The 21,717-nt window shown below is 42.2% G+C and overlaps 1 protein-coding gene across 1 annotated transcript; it reads right to left on the reverse strand.

Annotated features, from left to right (window-relative positions):
• Window positions 1-1,252: 1,252 nt before the first annotated feature.
• Window positions 1,253-6,987, reverse strand: LOC131912603 (3 beta-hydroxysteroid dehydrogenase/Delta 5-->4-isomerase type 1-like). The gene is made up of 3 exons (XM_059264913.1): window positions 6,832-6,987; window positions 3,550-3,714; window positions 1,253-2,356 (listed from the first exon to the last, which is right to left on the reverse strand). The coding sequence occupies exons 1-3, from the start codon at window positions 6,974-6,976 to the stop codon at window positions 1,545-1,547; spliced, it is 1,122 nt and encodes a 373-aa protein (XP_059120896.1). The 5' UTR covers window positions 6,977-6,987; the 3' UTR covers window positions 1,253-1,544.
• Window positions 6,988-21,717: the final 14,730 nt, after the last annotated feature.

Genomic DNA, 21,717 nt, shown 5'->3' on the forward strand with positions numbered 1-21,717 from the left:
GCTGGAGGGCACATTTGTCTCCTCTCTAACAGAATTGTTGTAGCTACAGTGTTCTTTCCTTCATGGGATCAGGGTTCGCAGATCCAGACAAGAAGTAACAGGACAAGAGCATTCATATAGACTTAGAATGTCCAGGTAGGCTCAGAACAGACATGCTGTTTAAAAAGTGAGTGAAGGCTGTCACTTCCCAGAGTCTCTAGGGGCAGAGCAGAATAGAGCAGTGTAGTAGTTGTTGTTTTATTGTTGTTGTTTACTGTTTGACTGTTTTGAGGGGAAGGTGAGGGGGCGGGAGGGGGGAGAACGAGGGAATCTGTGGCTGACATGTAGAACTGAACTGTATTGCAAAAAAAATGGGTTCAAATGCACAGGGGCCACTTTCCTATTCAAGGGGTTCTTAGAAACAAGCACTCTTCATAATTTTAGAAACTAGAAAAGGAAAGTGAGAAGAATGAAGCATTCCTAACCACAGTTTACCAAGACTTTCTAATCACAAACCCAGTAGCACAGCTTCCTTACAAAATAGGTCAGGCTGGAGCCCATTGCTTATTCTCTTGACCAAAATCCCTCACAGGCAGTTGGTACCACCATGCTTGGAAAGGGGGAATCTCCTCATCTCCACCTCCACCAACTGCTGGGAATCCAGGAGTATTAACCCAAAGGTACTCTCTACTGTCTAGGCTTGTAAAAACTGAGGCAGATGTCTTTGTGCATCAGAAAGAGAAAATTATGAGGCATTAGCTGGTAAAGGGGAGTGGGTTTATTCATAGTTCTGTCTAGGCTTAGGGAGAGAAACTTTCTTAGCCTCTATCCACTATTCTCATACTGGCAATTTTATAGGAAACCTGGAACAAAAACCACCAAACAGACAAGTGTAGATTTAGCTGTGAGAAAAACTGTAACTCTTAATGTCCACTAGAGGACGCCTCCTCCTAGCTCTTCCCCTGGACCTGGGGAATCTCCTGGAGAAATTGGAACTTTGGCATTCCCACTGTCAGTCCCTACAGTCATCTAGTCATCTAGTGCACTTCACAGGACAGCGGCCAGGGATGAGTCTCCTGTCCCTAATCTGGCCCCCATTTTCCTCAATCCACCTCAGAACCCTATTCATTTCTGATCCCAGAATGGCCTTGCCTGGTCATGGAAGGGAAATAGAAGACTAAAACAACTTGTGCAGATGATGTATTAACCAGTATTTATTGATCCTTTGATTGAGCTCTATAAAGCAAAGAAAAATTTGCAGAGATGTAAATGTTTTTAGTGGGGAGATGAAACCAATGGAGAGAGCTCTAAGGGGCAAGAGGCGCTGATCGTTTGGAAGTTTGAGCTGAGACACAGCAGCCCTGCGTCCCTGGGCAGGTGCTGAGGGAAGAAAGCCTGTGTCTGGGCCAGTGACGGGCAAAGCATCTGGTGACTTGAGGAAGACACCAAGTTGCTCTCTGTGTCAAAGGGAGGCAGCAGCACCTTGGTTGTTCCTCTGTCCCTTCTCGAGGATCTGACAACTACCAACTGACAGCACCCAGGGCCATGTCCCTGCCATGGTCACATCACTGAGTCTTTGTGTTCAGTGTCCCCTTGTGCTGCTCCACTAGTGACCCGATCCACTGAGAAGTTTTCTGCCTGGCTTCCTCCCAGGTGACAGGTGGCTCATAGCCCAGATCTCTCTGAGCTTTCTTGTAGGAGAAGGTGAACACACAATTTGACACTGTGACCAAGTGGCGGTTAATGGAAGGCCGGTAGTTGTAGATTGGACGCAGCAGGAAGCTCACAGTTTCCAGCAGGAAGGCAAGCCAGTAGAGCATGGGCAGAGGAAGGCACCAACTGGAATCCAGGTGGAAGCCCCAGTCCTTGCTCACAGTGCAGTTCAAATCATCATAGCTTTGGTGAGGGGTGTCATCTGAGATGTAGTAGAACTGACCTTGGATGCTTGGTGACTTCTTGGGGTCTCGTAGGCCCCTGGCAGCTAAAACATGTGCCCAGGCCACATTACCCACATATACTGGGTTAACTGTGGAAAATTTGCCACTAACACCCAGAATACCATTATTTTTGAGGGCCCTGATCATTGCAGCATAAGTGATTGGACTCTTTTCCCCATAGATATACATAGGCCTTAAGGCACAAGTATACAAAGCGCCACCATTTTTCAGGCTGCACCCATTGGCTGCCAACACTGCCTTCTCAGCCATCTTTTTGCTATACGGGTAAGGATCAGGCCATGTAGTTTCATGTTGTTCTTCCTCATGGCCATTCAGGACGATTTCCTTGTAGGAATTGGGACCCGCAACATCAAATGAGCTGGTGTAGATGAAGGCTGGCACACTAGCTTGGACACAGGCTTCCAACAGGTTCTGGGTACCTAATCACAGAGAATACACTGTCAGTGTCAGGAGATAGATAATTAAGGGGGTTCACCATGTTCACAGCTTCATGATTATTTTCATCTTCTGGCTAACAGAGCAACCTTTACAGACCAATGCACATTTCCTGTTCTCTGAACTCACAGCTACCTTGCTATGATCTGGGGACAACAGGTAGTTCTAGAGAGCAAGAGTCTCTAGGCTGTTTTGTTCACAGCCCTGTGTGTGTTTGCATGCATGAATGTGTGGAACTGGGTGTCCTTTAGTGTCCAAAGCCCCTAAGGCTTCTTGTTTATCCATTTTGAATGTGACCATGAAATAATTATAATTGTATGCATATAAATTCATGCATGATTTTTAGATGTACAAAAGCAGAAGATCATAATCTTAGATTACAAACAAGAATAGCTCTTTTTAACTAAGAATTGTTCAGGAATTCACATCATCTAAGCTCAAATCCAGTTATATACAGGGGATAATATGTTACACAGACATTTCCTAGCTACAGGGTTTTTGTCATTTGATGAGAATAAAACTGTCCAAGGACAACTAGTCTGAGTCAGGGAACAAATGATTATTGGGTTTGGGGAGAAGTGGAGACACAACTGTGTGCCTGAGTGCATACACAACGGTAAAGCACGCTTGATTCCATCTATGACTTTATTGACTTAGTTGTACAAAGTAGAGGGGATAAATATTCTTCTAGTTTTCAACTTGGATCCCAGCACTGACTGATGTCTTCTCTTCCTCTTGGAAGAAAACTAAAAGAGACTGTGTGTTCTCTGCTGGGAATTCCTGTCATGGCAGACCCTTGTCAGGCTGGAAGCTCTCTCAGAACTAACAGCATGCAGAGCAAGTACCTGCAAGGGCTTGTCTATGTCTGACCGAAAGGAGGAAAGTGTGGATGGTTGTCAACTGCCTGGAGTTGGAATCCAGTCTCCTTGGAAGGGATGACTACAGAAGAGCTTTCCTTGAAGTTGGAGTGACATAGATGTGACCTCACATCCTAGGCCACATACTTTCTACCTGCTGGGCCTTAGCCATGTAATAGCCCTGAAATCTTCAAGCTGGGTCTGGTGAGCACAGCATTTGAATCAGAGCATGGCAGGTCTTCTGTGGTGAGAGAATCCCTTCCTGATCTGTGTGGACATTTTCTACCTCGCAACTTTCACCTTGTGTCCAGATACTGTACCTTTAAGATTTACATCCAGGATGGTCTGTCTGGGAATAACACCCAAGACATCAATGACAGCAGCAGTGTGGATGACAACAGAAATGCCCTGGCAGGCTCTCCTCAGGTACTGGGCATCCAGAATGTCTCCTTCTAGCAGTGTCACCTTGGTCTTTGTCTGTAGGTCTGTGGAACACAAGACAGGTCATTGGGAAACTTTTCTGTGGGCTGGGATGTTTCCTGTACACAGGTACCAGTTTCTGAGTTCATGAAAAATTGTCAGAGTGGGGGAAATCTTTGAGAGGAGCCCTGATATAAGGAAGGAAGATGCATTCTTTCCCACGGCAGAAAACAAATCAGATTAGGAAGCAATGAAATGTGCCTGGGGCATGAACCTGTGCAGAAGAGTGGTGGGAAATTGATCCATTCATCAAAGAGACTCAGGAGGTAATGGTGGTGGCTGTTTAGAAGTGAGATCAGAAATTGGAATGTCTGTTTCAGTATTATGATGAGGAAGACCCTGTTTCCAGCAGTGGGATCAGAGAGGGAAGCCACATGGATATGATTCTCAGCCAGAGCCTGGTATTGCCTGGGTCTGTGCTGAGAAAAAAAAGGAAGCGTTAACACACTACCACTCACTGGGCAGAAATGACTCAGGGAGACTGAAGGCACTAACAATAAAAATAGGATGGGTTCACATATGTAGACAGTGAAACATAGTCCCTGAGATATTATCAGAACACCAGATGTCTATGCTGTAATTGGGGCTTTCTAGGTACTCCCTTACAGCCGTGTACCCAAGGCAGTGGGTACAATGCCAGTATCTTTGGGTTCCTCTGAAACCCACAAATAGCACTGCCTGTTATTTTGTCATTCAGCTCACAAAATGACCGAGCCCCACATGCGTTCTTGCCCAGTACCCTACATTTGATTTGGCTTCTTGATTCTCACCCAGCTTTTGAAGTTTTCTTCCTTCCTGCCCACACCTTAGAGGACCTAGAGACTGGTCCTCTAGGCCCTAATTAGTAGATGAGCTTAGTGAGTTTCCAGAAATCTGTGGACACAGTTATGGCTACACTGACTGAGGACACCTCCCTTGACCTGTGTCTACCTGTGCTATTAGCCCGTTCTTTGGGGTTGCTTGCAGTCAATATTTCAGAGGCAGATTGAAGTCATTCCAGTCAACTGAAATTGTCAACAATGCTGAACAATAGTGTGAGGAGTGGGAGAAATCCAGGGCTCAGGAAACATCTCTAGAGACACAAACAGAATGGCTTCCCATTAATTCTCTTCTAAATGTTTCCTATCCTCGTCACCTCCTCTCCTCATGTAACTCCAGGTAAGCCCTGAAGTAGAGAGAGGCAAACAAGGTACTGCTCACAGGGAAGCAGGTACTGTGTGAGGGTTGAATTCTTGGATTATGATCCTATCTGCCCATTCTGTCCTTCTTCTCCTTTGCTATTGATTTAGACAGGCTGGTTCAGAGATTTTGCTATGAACAGACATGTGGAATCCAGACTTGTATTGGAATAGACTCTCATCCACGAGCCTTTTGGAAACCTGGAGGTCCCAGGAGAGGCTTCTTAGAGTGTTTCCTGGTGGTGTCATAGCTGCACCCTTATCTAGGATACCTGTACCTGGATGTGACAAATATTGACAGAGGGACATGTTGGAGTGTTGCTGTCATGTGATCCGAGTCAGAGAGAGACCTTAGGAAGCTCCTACACAAAATGAATGTGAAGATTATAAAGGCTCCGACTAGATTTCCTGAGTTCTCTTTCAGTTTGTTAATCTTAGCTGTGGTGTTTGTGTAAGCCATTTAACATCTGCACCTATTTATCTACAGAAATAGAGCATAGACACATGAACTTCATTTCAGGATTGTTAAACAGAGCTAATGATTAGTCGCCACAGTATGTACCACAGAGCCTGGTACAGAAAACGCACTCACAGGAATATCAGCTTTATCTTTATGCAGGGCCCTCTCTACCTCTACCCCTGACAGTACTCACTATGGTGCTATTCCTCCAGACCAAACCTTGGCTATTTTCAGGTACTGGTGAGACATCGGGACTCTAAAAACTGGAATTGACTGTGTGCTAATATTGAGTTTCTGGAGGCAGAAATTAGAATGTTAGAGGACTAACTTGACATTTGAAGAAGTTCGAAACAAAGACTGAATAGAAGGTGAGTGTTGTCTCAAAGAGACAAGGAAGGTCCTGTGTGCAGGGCAGATCTGTAGGTAGAGTGCGCTTATCCTTGAAGCCTTGAAGCCGAGGAGGGGGCATAGATCTAGCTTGAGTCACATACAGACAATGGGAGGACTGCTCAGCCATGAGTTGGTCCCTGGACAAAATAATGGAGTGTAAGTGAGGGAACCTCTTGCTTGGTCTGTGATCCTCATTAATTGGATGCTGCTGCTATAGTCATCTTTGTTATCCCAACTCAAAGTCCTTGCTGTCCAGGTGAGTGAGCATCCTTTCCTCCAAGTCCTGCAAAGTTCTTATAATGACCTGGAGGTTGAAAAGGTGGTAAAAATATCCCATGAAACCAGCTGGTCCAGTTGTAACTGAGATAACAAATTGGCAAAGGTATTATGACCTGCCCCAGTGAATTCTGCAACCTTATTCTTAGTGATTATAAACTCCAGTGAGGAATGAGAGAAACATGGCAAAATAGTCCAGGTGAGGTATGGACAGTCCTGATACTGGCTTTGTGTTGTTCCCTTGGTATGATCTCATGCATTTGCTCAAATTCACTTTCTCAATCTCATTGTCTATCTCTGTTTTTTCCTGTCTACCTGTCCCTGCCCAATCTCCTGTATCTGTCTCTGTATGTTTCTTTCCCTTTTATATCTTTTTACTTATTTTATTTACCCTCTACCCCAAATTCTAAATGAAGGAATGGAAAAAAAGGTAAAAGAACACCTCCCTCTGCCCCCACCCTGCCCACACAGAGCAAACCAGAACAAAACAACTAGAACAGTAGCAGTTAGGACAGAGGGAGCTTGTATTGAACCCACTAGCTTAACGATTGTCATGGCTAATACTCAGCAATTGACAAGTCCACATTAAAGAGCTCCAGGAAAGGGAGAGAGAAATCGTCAGTTCAAATTCAGCCTCCCCTAACTGTACAGTGTCTTTTATGCTGTGTGGTCTGATTCCTCCTGATGAATGTGGACATGGTGCTGTGTTATGACAGCAAGTGTCCTTATTTACTTAACAGTTCAAAAGCCCTCCCTGCATCAGTCAGCAATTGTTATGTTGAATTGGAATTTTATACCAAATCCTCAAGTTGACTTACTGCAGAATTCCTCCCTGATTTCTGGTCTGAAGAACTTGTCCAGGACTCTGACCTCCTCCAGATTCTTCTCCTGTACCAGCAAGTGGACAATCCTTTGCCCCAGAAACCCTCCTGCCCCAGTCACCAGGCAGCTCCACCCAGGCATGGTCAACACAGGCAGCAGATCCAGTAATGTAGGGTGAATCTGGAGATGGCTAGAAAGAGAGAGCCAGTGATTACCCAAGCTTAATTTCTCCTGCCAACCTCTTGTAACACAGATCATAAGACATGGCACAATTTCTCCATAGCACTATCAATGTATTTCGATCAAGTTACATAAGCAATTCATGGAACTCAGAAAAATGTTCACATGTTGGCTCCAAAAGGTGAGGCACAAAGGAAGGGTCCAGAGATCCCATGCCTTGAGAAACATGCCTCCAGAAACTTTCATATGTTCAGTTTGCCGGAAACACATGAACCTGTTATTGGGCATCTACTTTGGATATTACATTTATAGTTGAACCATGTACAATTTTAGTGAAATGTGATAGGACACAAGTTTATCTAAGTGCCATCAGATGGGATAGGTAGTCAATTATGTCCTGTCTTTGAAATTTCTCTGCATTCCTTCCTTGTGTTTGTGGGACAGAAGTCATTTGGAATAAGAAGGCTCTGTCAATCAGACACAACCCATTATGGAATGATACTTGAATCACGTACCATAGAGGAAAAGCAATTTAGATGATAATATTAAAATCCACAGCCTGTTTTTTTTTTTAAAAAAAAAACACAAATTCCTAAATCCCTCATACCAAACAGATATGTAACTCAAGAAATCGCCACATCAACGGAATTCCAGTCAACCTTTATTAGAAAGTACTTTGCTTTATACTATATGAATATGTCTTTCAAATCAAGTCAGATACCACACTTCCTTTTCGATCACATCAGGTTACAAAGCAAGGTAACACTTTGGCAAGCCTAAACTTTCATCTTCTCAGGCATCTGGTATAACTGGGCTATGAAATAATATTGTTTCTTCCTCTAGTCTTACTGGAGGTACAAGATACCCTTTAAGGTAGAGTGCAGTTATTCCCTTCTGTTCTCTCAGGGGCTCACATTTTCTCCCAACTCATCAACACTCAAACATTTTCATGCTTGGAAGGGGCATTAGGTGATAACACTGTCCCATCTAGGCTGCATGCAGCAAGGCTATTTAGAATACTAAATAACCGCTCTCCCACACAGTAGTAGGGTTAGCTACATCTTGTAGAACTAGTGGGCTATCTGGACCACTAGCCAATATAGCAGCATTCACTGTTAACCCCAACACCACCCACCCCTCAAATCCCCAGGAGGTCTGACAGAAGTTTCCACGGGCACTGTTTCTAGCATAGCACTTTCAGTTATTTGAATTCTGGTCCTTAGACCAGAGTCTTGGTGCATTGGGAGGTGATCTTTGAAGAGATATGAAAAGCAAAATGTTACACAGTCACATACATTTATACACATACACACACACTCCTCTGGCTTGCATGGCTACTGTTTTACACATCAGGCTGGAGAAAGATTTCTTTATTAGATTCACTTTCTGCTCCCACAGAATCAGATAAAAGATAAGAACTTCAGGAAATGTTTCGTAAAAGACCCCTCTTCTGTGAACTTTGTCTTTATCCCATCACCGTTTCTACTTAGCCTCCACTAAGACTTCAGCATCACATTTTGGTCTAAGAGGATGTCATCAGTGAGGGCTGCTCACCTAGAGGCTATGCCCTTCTCAACCAACACTAAAGGAAAAGTGGTTCAGCTTATCACATAATGCCGGTTTAAACACTTCAAGTTTTAAACCTTATTGGCTCTTACAGTTTAATGTTTTGGTGCCAAGTTAATGAATGAATGTGTGCCTTTTATCCTGTCCACTAGTCTGCTCCCCCACTGGGGGATAACCTAGTGTTAGTTTTTACCAGGTAGAGCCTGCTTTCTATGGCCTTGGGTCCTGAATGAACCCTGGTGTATTGGCCACTGTGCAGATTTCTAAACCGAATTGCTTTTCTTAACCGGCTACTCTCACAACCCATTTGGATTACGCAAATGAAAGCATTCCTTCACATTATGCTTTCCTGATTCCACCATTTCTTGCTATTACCTTTCCCTTTAAAGGAATATTTTTGGTGACCAAGGAACAGAAAGATTACCCCTGTAGTTCTTGTGTAATTTTCCTTGGAGGCCCTGCTGATGGTAGAAGGCTGAGGCCAAACACATGGAGTTCTGAGCTCTGTCTAGCATCAGTCTGACCCACTGTTCTTGGTCTATTATTTTCATGTCGGGCATCCTCTGCAGCAGTCTGACCCAGCACTGTCTGTTAACAATGGCCAATAATGGACTGTTTCACCCCTTTCTTATGAGTTTGCATGTTTCTGTGCACACAGGGGCACAATTCTCCAGGTGTTGTAGCCATCTCTAAGATGCAGGGATAATTTTTAGTAAATGATTGTGAGATGGGACTACAGGAAGAGAAAGGGGAATAAAAAAGGGCTGTCTATAACCATGTGCTTCCCAGGCTCCTCTCAGGATATAATATCTATATTTGTTGCCCTAATATACTGATTTTTCTCTGATATATTGATATTGTATATCAACAAAAGAGGAGGGCAGTTATCCATGACAGAGAGCAGTCATTTTCTGAGACTCATTTTGTGACATTTTGCACCAAGGACTTCCTTGGGGAACACTGATGAAGGAGACTGAGACAGTGATCAGGAAGCTCACATCTTTACAAGCATCGCTTAATCATGTTTACCTGTGGCTCCTATGGCAGCTCTTTCTCTGTTTACCATAAGCCAAAGCAGAACCATGAAGACAGACTTGGGGTCCCTGAACACCCCTGTCTGCTTTTGATCCTCCTGGAGCCACGTTGAAGAGATTCTCCCCCACACCTCTGCTTTAGCAATTCCTTGTTTCTTTAATTGGTATGTTAGGATGGCTGCTCCAGTTTAGATGTTTAACTTAGAAGTTCTGGTTACAAAATTCAGTGATGGTAGAATATACCCTTCCCAATAGCCTGCTGGGCAGTTAGTAGTAGTATAGTATAGGCAGATAGCTGGTGTGTTTTAGTCAGCGGTCTATAGAGGAACAGAACCAAGAGGATTTATATCTGTCTATCTGTCTGTCTTCTGTCTTTCTGTCTCTCAGAATTTATTAAATCAGCTTTAACGTAGTAAGAACAGCTAAATCACACCTCAGAAACTAGTGCTTACTTGGTCCTTGAGGCTAAATACCCCAACCGTTGGAATAGTCCCACAATAAGTGTTCCTCACTGTGGGGAGACAAATTGTACTTACTCAGCCACAGGGCCAGTGGGTCAGTTGTCACAAGTTGGCACTGGAAGTGTGGAAGGTTTCTGAGACCCAGCTGGTCTCCAGACCACGATGCAAGCTTGGAGAAGCTGGTGTCTTCTATCTGCAAAGGAGCCAGCAGCAGCACCACAAACCAACTCCAATGCAAGAGGGAACCAAAGCCAGTAACAAGCTAGATGATCTTCCTGGACAGGACGTTTTTTATCTGGGTTGCTACCAGAGGTTCCCGCCCACATTCAGGATGGGGCTTCCCACATCAATCAAGGTCAACAGGACACTTTGTTGAGTGATTCTCCTTTGTGACAAATTGACACTAAAACCAATCATAATTGGGTGTCTCCTGTGTCAGAACCAGGTGAGGGAGGCTTCTTTTGGGGGAAGGCTACTCTTGAGCAAAAGAGAACATCTTGTTCTATACCTAAGGACCAGTCTAAACTTAAAAGAGAAGAGATATGAAGCTAGAACATCTTGTAGGAAGGTGTCCCCATAAATGTGTGGGGAGAGTTTTCATTTGTTCTATGACATCTCATTTTATATCTTTAGCTATAGATAAATCTAACTGTGAAATATTAATACTGATGTTCAAAGCTTTTTTGTTTTCAGGGCTAAGGGTGGAGGCAGGCAGAGTGCTGCAAAGTTCACAAGTGGGACCAGCAGAGGGCTACAGCTGTGTTTCTGCTGACTGGGAGATAGCAGCAAGGATGGGCCACTGGGTTTCAAGAAAGTAAGAGAGGGCTGGTTGCTATCCTTGCACTGCGCCCTTTTACATTTGGGTATATTTTAGAGCAAGGAGGAGGTTATCAGACCTAGATTGAATTTTGAATGTTGACCATGACCACCAGTTAATGTCTCCTGCTCTAGTGGATAGTTCCATACTCATTCATGGACACTATCCAAAAAAGACACGGAGTTCAGGGGAAATATTGGGACAGGGTGCTTGGGGAGCATTTGAGGGGGGTAAATGAGGGATGAATATGATCATGCCTCACTGTATACATATATGAAATTCTCAAAAATCAAGAATAATTATCATCAAAACCCACAAAACATAATACAAATTACAATTTTAAAATCTAATTTCCTATCTAATTTTAGTGTAAATTTACACAAAAGTTATAAGAAAAAAACTCTCAGCCCCACTTAAAGATTTGTCAAAGTCCCTCTACAGTTCAAGTGTGGAGGTCTAAATGATAAGGACAAAAAAGAATGCCAATGCTTGGGTCTTAGTCCTGGAAGGTTAGTCAGAACCCAGGGCAACACAGTTGCCTTTAAATACCACAGCTCCAGATTAAACGTTCCTTTTAATGACAGATGCAATGGAGACCCTAGAGGGTGAACACTAAACAGAATTCCCTCTGAGGAGGAAAACATCAGAACAAAAGTTCTCTCATGCTTTAATTAGGACACACACACACAAGGTAAATAAGACTTTGACCCATCCCTGAAGATGACAACTGATAGTTTACCCCCACCCCCCCAGTTTTGGCTAAATTAGCATTTAAAAGGTTAATTATTGGCCACCTATTTGATCTTGAACATCGAGTACGAAAGAATAATGCCAACAACACCAAACAGTTATGATACTATGAAACAAGTGCTACCAGCCCCTCACTGAGGTTCCCAGATTGACCTCATTCAGTCAGGGGACCTAAAGACCCACAGGAGAGTCATTTAAATGACTGGTCTCAGCCATTTGAAAGGGACTTTACTAGGTGTTACTAACTAATGCAGTGGCTGTCAGACGCCATGAGTTTACTAGGGAGTTTCACCTATGCAGCGTCAGCATTTCTTTCAAGAAACAGCCAAAGCAAGCTGCAAGTGAGTCCTACCAGAGTACTAAACCAACGAAGTCCTTATACTTTCCCTTTAAAGGGGACCCTAGAGGCCAACTTCAGACAACTAAATATAAAGATCTGTGACACAGAGCTTCTGCCTCTAAAATTGCCCTGGTGGGAAGTGTCTTGGTGACATTTATGCTCTCCCTTACTCCAGGCAAATTCTTTCTTGATTGCCACAAAATTCTTTCCAGAATGCTCTGTCAAAAATAATTTTGTCTGGCTCTGAGTAAATGAGAGTCTAACTCTCTGTCTGATATTTCCCCCAAACCCTCCATGACAGCTCTGTCATTCACCCACAGGTACAACAGACTACACCTAACCTTTACACAGACTTCAAAACATTCCCCTTAACTCCTACACGGTCAGACTCTAGACAATGCACTGGGAACCAGTGGGCTGCTGGGACGCACTAATTGATCATATCTAGATCTGTTCTATTTGCAATCTGTTGCTTCAGAGGACCTTATGAGAAGCAAGCCCATAGGTGAATTTCTAAATGGTCTTATTAAATAAGAAACACAGAGCCAAATATAGGGGTGAAAGCCTTAGAGATCAGGGAAATAGTGATAGCCATCAATCTTGCTTCTCCAGCTCTGCAGCTATCAAAATTGACTTACTTCCTGTCTAAAAGTGCCTTTATTGCCTTGCTGTTCTGCCCTCTCATTGGCTCTTAGCCCACCTACCTCACTTCCCTGTCACTACCTGTCTGTACAGACCTCTGGGCCTCTATGTTTGGTACTGGGATTAAAAGCATCTGTCACCATGCTTGGCTATTCCCTAGTGTGTCACCATATTTCAGCACAAATAAAATATCACCACACAAGCCAGTGAATTCTTCCTGTAATATGGCAGGCTCTTGCCAGTCTCTTTTCTTTTGAAGAGGTAGAATCTACTTACTTATTTATTTTTAATGCCAGGCATACTGCTGTGCCTCTTCTTATGTCCAGTTTTCACAACCCTTGTTTGGCTGCACATGGCCATGGCTCTTCCTCTTATCTAGTAGCATTTCTTACTCCTCTTATTCTACTGTACATTTTCAGTCCCTGACTCCTACAGTGAGTGACTAAGTTTTTCCTTTAAGAACACAAAAGGCCTTCTGGCTAGACAAATCTAAGGTAGCTTGTCAGGATGGGTTTGGAAATGCTTGGTGTCTTAGTTACGGTTTCTACTGCTCTAATAAAACACCATGACTAAAAGCAATTCAGTGAGGAAAGGGTTTATTTCAGTTGACAGTTCTGCATTACAGTCTATCACTGAGAGAAGTCAGGGCAGAAATTCAAACAGGACAGGAACTTGGAGGCAGAAGCTGATGCAGAGGTCATGGAAGAGAGTTACTTATTGGCTTACTCTTCATGGCTTGCTTGGTCTGCTTTCTTATACCACCCAGGACCACCTGACCAAGAGTATCACTGCCCAAAGTGAGCTGGGCACTCTTACATCAATTATGAGTCAATAAAATGCCCTCCAGACTTACCTACAGACCAACTGCTATGGAGCCATTTTCTTAATTTAGATTCCCTTTACCCACATGGTCCTAGCTTTGTGTCAATTTGTCATGAAAACTAGCCAGCACACTTGGCTTTGTGCTTTTGTCTCTTGATTTCTAGTTTACTTAACCATCTGATAACATTGGAATATTCTGTATTATGAAATATTACGCTACTTCTTTGGGATATCAACCATTACCATCAACACTGAAGACTGTTTCCCATCACTCAGATCTTCTTGAACTCTAAAGGATGTTACAGGCTAGCCTTCGATCTCTGGTGATGGTCATTTCCTCTCCTCTCCAAAATACTGCTGAGCCTTCTAGGCCTTAGAGCCCTACAAACTTATGTGGATCAACAATACCAGCTAGGAATCCAAGACCCATGATCAGTTCTGAGCTTTTTCAGAAGACAGTTTTCATTCACATTCAATAACTTGACATTGGTGATGTACAGGTGGAAATGTAGAGGTAAGTCTCCAAAATAAAGCAAAATGCCTACATTGTAACCATCAATCCAGGGCCATTAATAGAGCCTTACTCTTAGTTAACTATCAGATTTTACTTAGACATCCAGAGGGAAAATAAATACAGACAGGCAATAACTCCTGCAAATGCAACAATTATATATTTGAAATAATAAAAACCAACAACAATACTTACAGCATAATGAGTCAAAAAGGCAGAAATGGAGCTACATTAGTCAATTAATTTTAGGAATTCTAAAGGAAGATTTTGTTTCAGGTTATAGGTTAATCTTTGTGGATGGATAAATAATCAGAACTAGGGGAGTGGTTTTGGCCATTCATGTGTACTCCTTAATAGGGACTCCTTCTTAGACTGTCAATCATGGGCCAGCTATGTTTTGGGAAACGTAAAATAACAAGGATGTGGGATAATTCAAGGTTCAAGTGGTCAAACCTAGGATGGACCTCCCAGATGAGCTGCTGGGTTTCCTTAAAGCCCAGGAGCACAGTACTTTTTTTCTGATTTGTTATGAGGCCTCTGCTCATTATAGGCCAAGCATGTCTAAATATCCATTAAGATTCTAGTCACCTAGAGTCAGCTAGCATAAATATTTGTCTCTTATCTTTGGATTCCTGAGATCTTCATGTAGATAAACACATAATGAGACCTTTGCTATAGCCAGCAAGTTTTTAGCTTCCAACAAGATGATTACCAGAGATGCAGACTAATAAATGAATATATAGAATATTACATAAAACTTACATTTATAGTACACTATAGGCTGTAAAAGGACTAACCAGAACAAGTTTTATTTAGGGGTCCCAAAGATAGCATACTTACTATTTCTTGTATCTACACAGTACAATCCACATAACCCAACAAGTTGTCTTGGTTTTTCATGTGCTCCTGATGATTTTACTCTGGGACCTGCCTATCTGGGATCAGATTATTGATTAAGATTTTCGTTGTTTTTGAATTCAGGTTGCCTTTCTGCTTTTAGTGGAATGGTGTTCAGAAAAGACTAGGTTGGGGTGAGCTTAGGTGACACTTTCTATTTTAGTTTGTTGTTCAGGGCACCAGGTTGTATCCCCAGACATCTATTGAAGTTGAATACTGTCTGCAACTATAGACTCTGTCCAGGAGTAAACACACTGCGCAGAGTGTGAGTTGACTACAAAACAGTCATTCTGTAAATACCATATGTTATACGATATAGAAGAGAGCCCGGTACTATGATGTACATGGATGACTGTGGGAGAAAATAAAGAGAAAGAGGAAGGAAACAGAGGGGGTAGTTTTTGGTATTAGGCTGTTATATGGGAGGTAAAGAGTGGAATGTGCCCAAGAAGGAATGGCAGTCACAAAGGAAAAGGGATGGGGTGAGATCTGCATGTCCTGGTTAGAAGTAGACTAAAAATAATGAGGTCATAATATGCACTAAAAAGATGTCAAAATACTCATCTCTAATGAGGTCGATGTCCAAAGGTTCTGCAACATAAAGTAGCCTGTGTTCTTTGGGAGAGAAAAAAATATAGATGACATCATGTGGAGAGAGAGGACACAAAACAAAACAAAAAGGTGTGAACTATGAGAGACACAGGTAGCTTGATATAATGATCATGTGTATCATACAAATAAGGAAGAACTGTGGGGGACTACAAGAGCTTGGTGGATACTGAATGTAGGGTTCGCAATTGATTTCCTGGGCTGGTAGGGAAACTTGGGTCAGGGTTCAAAACATGAATGGGCTCTCCAACCTCAAATGGTCAACAAGAGCTTGGGCTAGAGTATGGACAGACACACCCACTTCCAACAATGGATCCAATTTCTCTTTTTTCTTACTCGATAGTTCCCTTCTGTCTTTTCAAAATAATGAAAAAAAAAACAACAATCTTTTTAATATGTTTGTGTTCATGTGGATACACTTATGTGTATATGTGCTTGTGGAAGACAGAAGTTAGCCCCAGTTATTCCTCAGATGGTATCTCCTCTGTTTTTGAGATAAGATCTCTCAATTAGTCTGGAGTTCTCTGACTACATCAGTCTGGTTGACCTGCAGGCTACAGGGATCTACAGGACTTGGAACCTCTTTCAGATGTTCATCACAGAGAAGAGTCCTATATTATTAGTATAATCATTCTAGTATCTGGGTCATGAGCTAAACAATCTGATTTGACAACTTCAAATGCATATGAAGACATTTCGACTAACCCCACAGAGAATTGTGGATAGTTCATTGTTTCTAAAATGTTGAGTTTTAGTCCATTTGAAAATTCAAGTATACTAGCTTTGTAGAACATTAAAAATGTGAGACAGAAGCTATTAAAATTTTTTAAATTTTTCTTCTTGTTTTCTGTGCTAATAAACATTTAAAAAGTTTTCCATATTTAATAGAAGGGAATATGATAACTTGGGAAGAAGTCAACCGAAAGAGACATCTCTCCTGTTTCATCATCTACATGAATGTTTTTTTAACACTCAGGAGAGGTTTTCTCAGAAAGAAATTTTTTAAATTTGATCTTAAAGCAATTTAATCATACTATCTGGAATGTAGAATGAAGATTTAGGTTTAAACCTTTTATCTGTAAATGTGAGGAAAACCTGCGATCACTAGGTTTCTAAGCAAAATAGCCGATATAGACAACACTGGGTTGGTTTAGATAACTCACTTGTAAAGCACAGCAAGTGTGTTCCTTGTATTGTGCTCAGAGGGCTGGACATGATAACATGTCAGGTCAGTGATAGGGGGCATTTTAACACACCCACATTATGTCTACTCCTAGTTGCAAAAGAGAAATAACATCGAGGTCCTAACATCTGGGTTTGGGCAACACATGTCCTTGTTATGACCCATTGAACAGAAGGAGATACAGGAGGGAAAAAACACCAAAAAGCACCATGATCTTATGTCCTAAATCTCATCTAGAATAGAGGAGAAAATTGTTTTGCCCTGAATTCTGTTCTGGCAGTTTGGCAAAATGCTTGACTACCTGGATGGGCAGTTGGGTTTAAGTGAGTGAGCAGGGGCTGCCAAGAAAGCTGAATGTTTCTCTCTTGCTGGGGGTTTGACCTTGTCCCTCCCTGCTTTTGTTGCTCCCAGGCTTTCCAGATGTGCCAACTTCAGGATTCCCAGTGTTCCCAACTTTCTTTCCTAATAAATTGAATTTCAAATGAAAGCCTAGGAATATGTGTTGGAAACACTGAAAACTTGTGCTCTCTATCTTAAATATTCAATACTTAAAATTACAGGTAAAATATGTTAAGAGTTCTGGGCTTTTTTAATTATCTTCTTGAAAAATGTACTATTTTAAATACATATTTGAGAACTCAATGCATGAATGCAATGTTTTTTGATCATATTTGCCCCACTCTTCCACCCAGTTCCTCCAGGATCTAAGCCCCTCCTCCTCACTCCTTTCCAATGTCATGTTCTTAGGAAAAAAGCCCACTGAGTCAATTTGTTCTGCCCGTGTATCTATTGGTGTTACACCATCCACTGAGGCATGGTCAGCCTGCTGGGAATCACATCCCTAAAGAAAACTGACTTTCTCTTTCCTAGCAGTCATCAGCTGTCAATTGCTCCCTAGCTAGGGGTGAGGGCTCTGGGCCCTTCCCCATTCCAAGATGTAATGTTAACTGACTTAATCTTGTTAGGTGTGTGGAGGCAACCACAGCTGGTATGACTTCATCAGGACAATAGTACTGTCATATCTAGAACACAGTTTGACTTGGTGTCTTACTGACCTCTGGCTCTTACAATCTTTCTGTGAATCTGTCATTGTTCTCTGAGGAACAGGGAGATGGCCTCTGCAGCAGCTCCTGCCTTTATGTTCCTTCTCTGTTAAGAGTTTTTTTCCTGACATCCAGAGACGATGAACAGTGGTACGATAGTGTAAGCTTAATAAACCCTTTCCTCCCCTACTTGCTTTTGGTCATGGTGTGTCATTGCAGCAATAGAAACCCTAAGCTAGTGTGTAATATAGATGTTCCATTTACTGCTGAGAACTCCAAGGATCCTTATTTTCTGTACTTTGCCTAGTTGTGTATTTCTGTTTTGTTGTCCACTGCACAAAAATACTTTTGTGATGAGGATCTAGGGATGCTTATACATGGGTTTAGGGATATATATTTAGAGAGCAGTTTGATACTATGTCCATCTAGCAAAGTAATAGTAGTAGGTTCCCCCCAAAACTATGAGCTGCAGAAGCATGGTTCTTAGTCAAGTCTCCAGGACTAGGAATGCATTTCCTCCTGTGGTGTGGTCCTTATATCTAAGGAGAAAGTTGTTGGTTCCTCCCATAATATTTGAGTCACTATTGCATCTGTCAGTGTATCTTTCCTGGCTGGTTATTATTGTAGCTAGCAGCATTCACAACTGTATAAGAATGTCGATATTTTCTTTCTCCTTGTAGTCTTCACGACAGCTTATGAATGCTAGCCAGCTGGGAGGAAGCTTCCTGGATAGTGCCAGCTTATTTTTTCCATGTCCTGTGACCATAGTGTGTGGTGTATTCAGCAATAGGGTCTTACCATAAGTTATGATGGGTAACCAGGAGCAATGGCAGTAACCTGTATAATTTGGAGGTCTTTGGAATGGCACTGACCAACACCTTAGTTGGTGCTAGGCTTTTCATTTGGCACACTGTGTTTCCTGAGAGGAACAGCTTTATCCTGAGAAGAGCAACAAACTCATATACATACATTCATATATATATATGTATAATATATATAAATTATTTCCTTTCCATATGCCCTTTTCAAGTATCTTAGTAATTAATATCCCTTCCCCACATCTTCTTCTGTTCTACCCTCCCAATTTCCTTGACACTTAAATCTTCCACTTCATTATATCTTTTCTCTTTTCATATTACCTGTTTTCTACCACCCACACCCCATATACTTAATATCTTTCTTCCTACCTCTCCGTGACCAGAAGTCTTACTCCAAGTTAAACACACAAATCTAATGATTTAGTGCTCAATACTACACGTGCAGCATTTGTCTTTATGGGTCTGGGTTTCCTCACTCAGGATAATTTTTCCAGTTTTCTGAACATCATTAACTAAACTATTTATAACAGATGTAAGCCTTGTTATAACAGATACTCAAAAACTGTCTTTAAGAGGCTCTTCCCGTTTGGATCTATGAGGCAATTTGATCATGAGTGAGAGCCAGACATTTTGTTTCAGTGCTACTTTAGTCTGTTTGACTTTGGCGTTAACAAGTTATTGTCCCAGAACATTATAAAAGGGAAATTAGGGGCTGTAGAAATGACTCAGCAGATATGAGCACTCATTGCTCTGGCACTGCAACCAGATTCAATTTCCAGCATGTACATGGCAGCTCACAACCAGGGGAGGCATGGAGGTCTTTGTGCTCAAAGATAAATCCTAGAGGAACTATAAATGTCAAACACGCAAGCTTGTCTTTTCAAAGAGAGAGATGTACAATCTGTTTTCTGCATGAAGTTTGGGAGAGGATGTGATTAATAGTCTGGTTTAACTCTGTGCTATCTGTGTGTCTGAGAACACACCAAATCCTTCTCCAGACCCTTATCATGAGCTTGTCAACCTATCTTTATGGAAGATGTCACATGTAATCAATATATGGGACCCATCTTCATGGTAGATGTCATATGTACTTTACAAGGTTGAGTTATTTATGAATTGAGTTATTTATCACCAGGAAGTTTTTTTTTTTTTTTTATCAAATTGTGCTGTGCTTGAATATGCCAAAGGAGATACTACAAATGATGCTATAGAAATAGAGTATACAATTAGAGAATGCTTAGCAACAGGTTGCAACACTTCAAAGAAATGAGCAAATCCATGGAGACATTAGGTTTTCTTGCCACTTTCGTTTTATAAACCTGTGTGCTTTGACATCATGTGATTATCAATTTAAAATTTTACATTTTTATTGAGTTGATACCTTGATTGTTACATGGTGACCTTTTTATATCTTCTTAGGATTTTAATATTAATGTCTGTGTCTCTTATACCATTGCAGGGATCTCTACTTCTTCTGCAGCTGAATTTTCCTCTCTGTTCAGATTTGTTTTCCTTGCGGCCTCAGGATCATGCAGGTTCCTACCGTCTGCCTTTGTAGGCTTCAATGCATCTACCTGGATCATTGTCCTTCCCTCTTACAATTTGGAATCCCACCCATCTACCACCATGCAGCCTAATGGCAAGGGCTTTTTCAGCCTTTGTCCAGACAGGGTATTGCCTTCATACATGACCTTTCTCAAGCATTATATACCTTCCTGTCTACAGCCACTACCAGATCTCATGGTTTATCTCCTAATTATACCAGGAATTAGGAGCAGAGATGCAACTGGAGGCCAGAGGTCATGATCAGCCCACAGATGAGTTTTCTTAGTTTATACACTTAGTGTTGCCATCCAATTGACTCTTTTTTTAAAAGGATCTTCAGCCAACTGAAAACATGTAGAAGGTTAAAGTATGGCTAGATACATTCTTGGGACAAAACCCCAGAAAGAACAGATATGTCACCATCTTGTCAAGAAAGATGATTCTACACTCACCCTCTTCCTTGAGCTGTTTTCTGCTTCCCAAAGCTCACACTCCAGTATTTGGAGATCAAAGGTCAAGCATTGACTGCTTTTGGTATTTTGCAATGCTCCTGTGAATGGCCTCTTAGACAATGCACTGGACACTCTGCTGGGTCCCCAGAGGATACCCTTATCTAGTGCCCAGTTCTGTCTGGCACCCAGGACACCCACTGTTTCTCAGTAAACCCTGCTAAGTTGTGTCCAGCGTTTTACTCATCTTGACACTCCTTGTCCCTCACGTGCACACTCCTCCTCTGCACCATCTCTCAGGCCGTCCTCCCTGCATGGACCCACCTGACTCTCCTTACCAAATCCCACCTGGTTTCTGAAGCTTTCCCAGACACCTTCTGTCCAACTCCATTCTCTTCAGTCATTTTTACATCACACTTAAACCCATGGGTGATCACTTTCCTGTGTTTCCCTTATTCCTTGACCACAGACTGCAGAATCCTGAGAAAAATGAAAGGAGGCTCACAAGCTGGAGCTGCTGCCATTTTCCTGTGTCTTTGCTGCCCCTTGTGGTGTTTCACTTGCACTGCAAAGGGTTGTGTGCAGAGTGTTTACCTCTATCTAACCTAAGTAGCATGCTTCACTGCTGTCTGCATTCAACTGTCAACTGCTGGTTAATCGTTAGTTAATACTTGTGTTCTCTTTAGGTTACTACACATTTCCTGACCGGCTTCCTCTGCTCAGAGAATATTGAAAGCAAAGTGGAGAAATGGAAGGAAATAAAGAGGTACAATGTCAGAGGAGGCCCTGTGGAAGTGAGATGGAGACATGGAAGTTTTAAAGAGTAGAAATTAAATAAATGGGGAAAACATCTTCCAGATTCAAGGCTGAGTAGGAACACATGTTTGATGGAATCTGTTCTGTTCCTTTTAATCTTCTGGGAACTCAGGCTTGTCTTTATTGTGTAAATTTTAAGGTAAAAATATGGGGTTATTAATGACTAAAATACTGTCACAAATATATCCAGGTGTATTCTAGAATCTTCCATGACACTGACTTTGCAGGTGGTGGCTGAGAGTTTCTCCCTCTCCTGCCTCACTCCCCAGGGCCATTTGTTAAGGAGTACACAGTCTCCCAGGTACCCCTCAAGGTTCTGGGGAGCCTTGTGTGTAGGTCTAGGTAGGCAGAAAGGACGCCAAGAGAGCTGGAGCTCTGCCAATGAGGAACAGCCTACTC

The sequence above is a fragment of the Peromyscus eremicus genome, chromosome 6 (genome assembly GCF_949786415.1).
Source record: "Peromyscus eremicus chromosome 6, PerEre_H2_v1, whole genome shotgun sequence".
Taxonomy (NCBI): Eukaryota; Metazoa; Chordata; class Mammalia; order Rodentia; family Cricetidae; genus Peromyscus; species Peromyscus eremicus.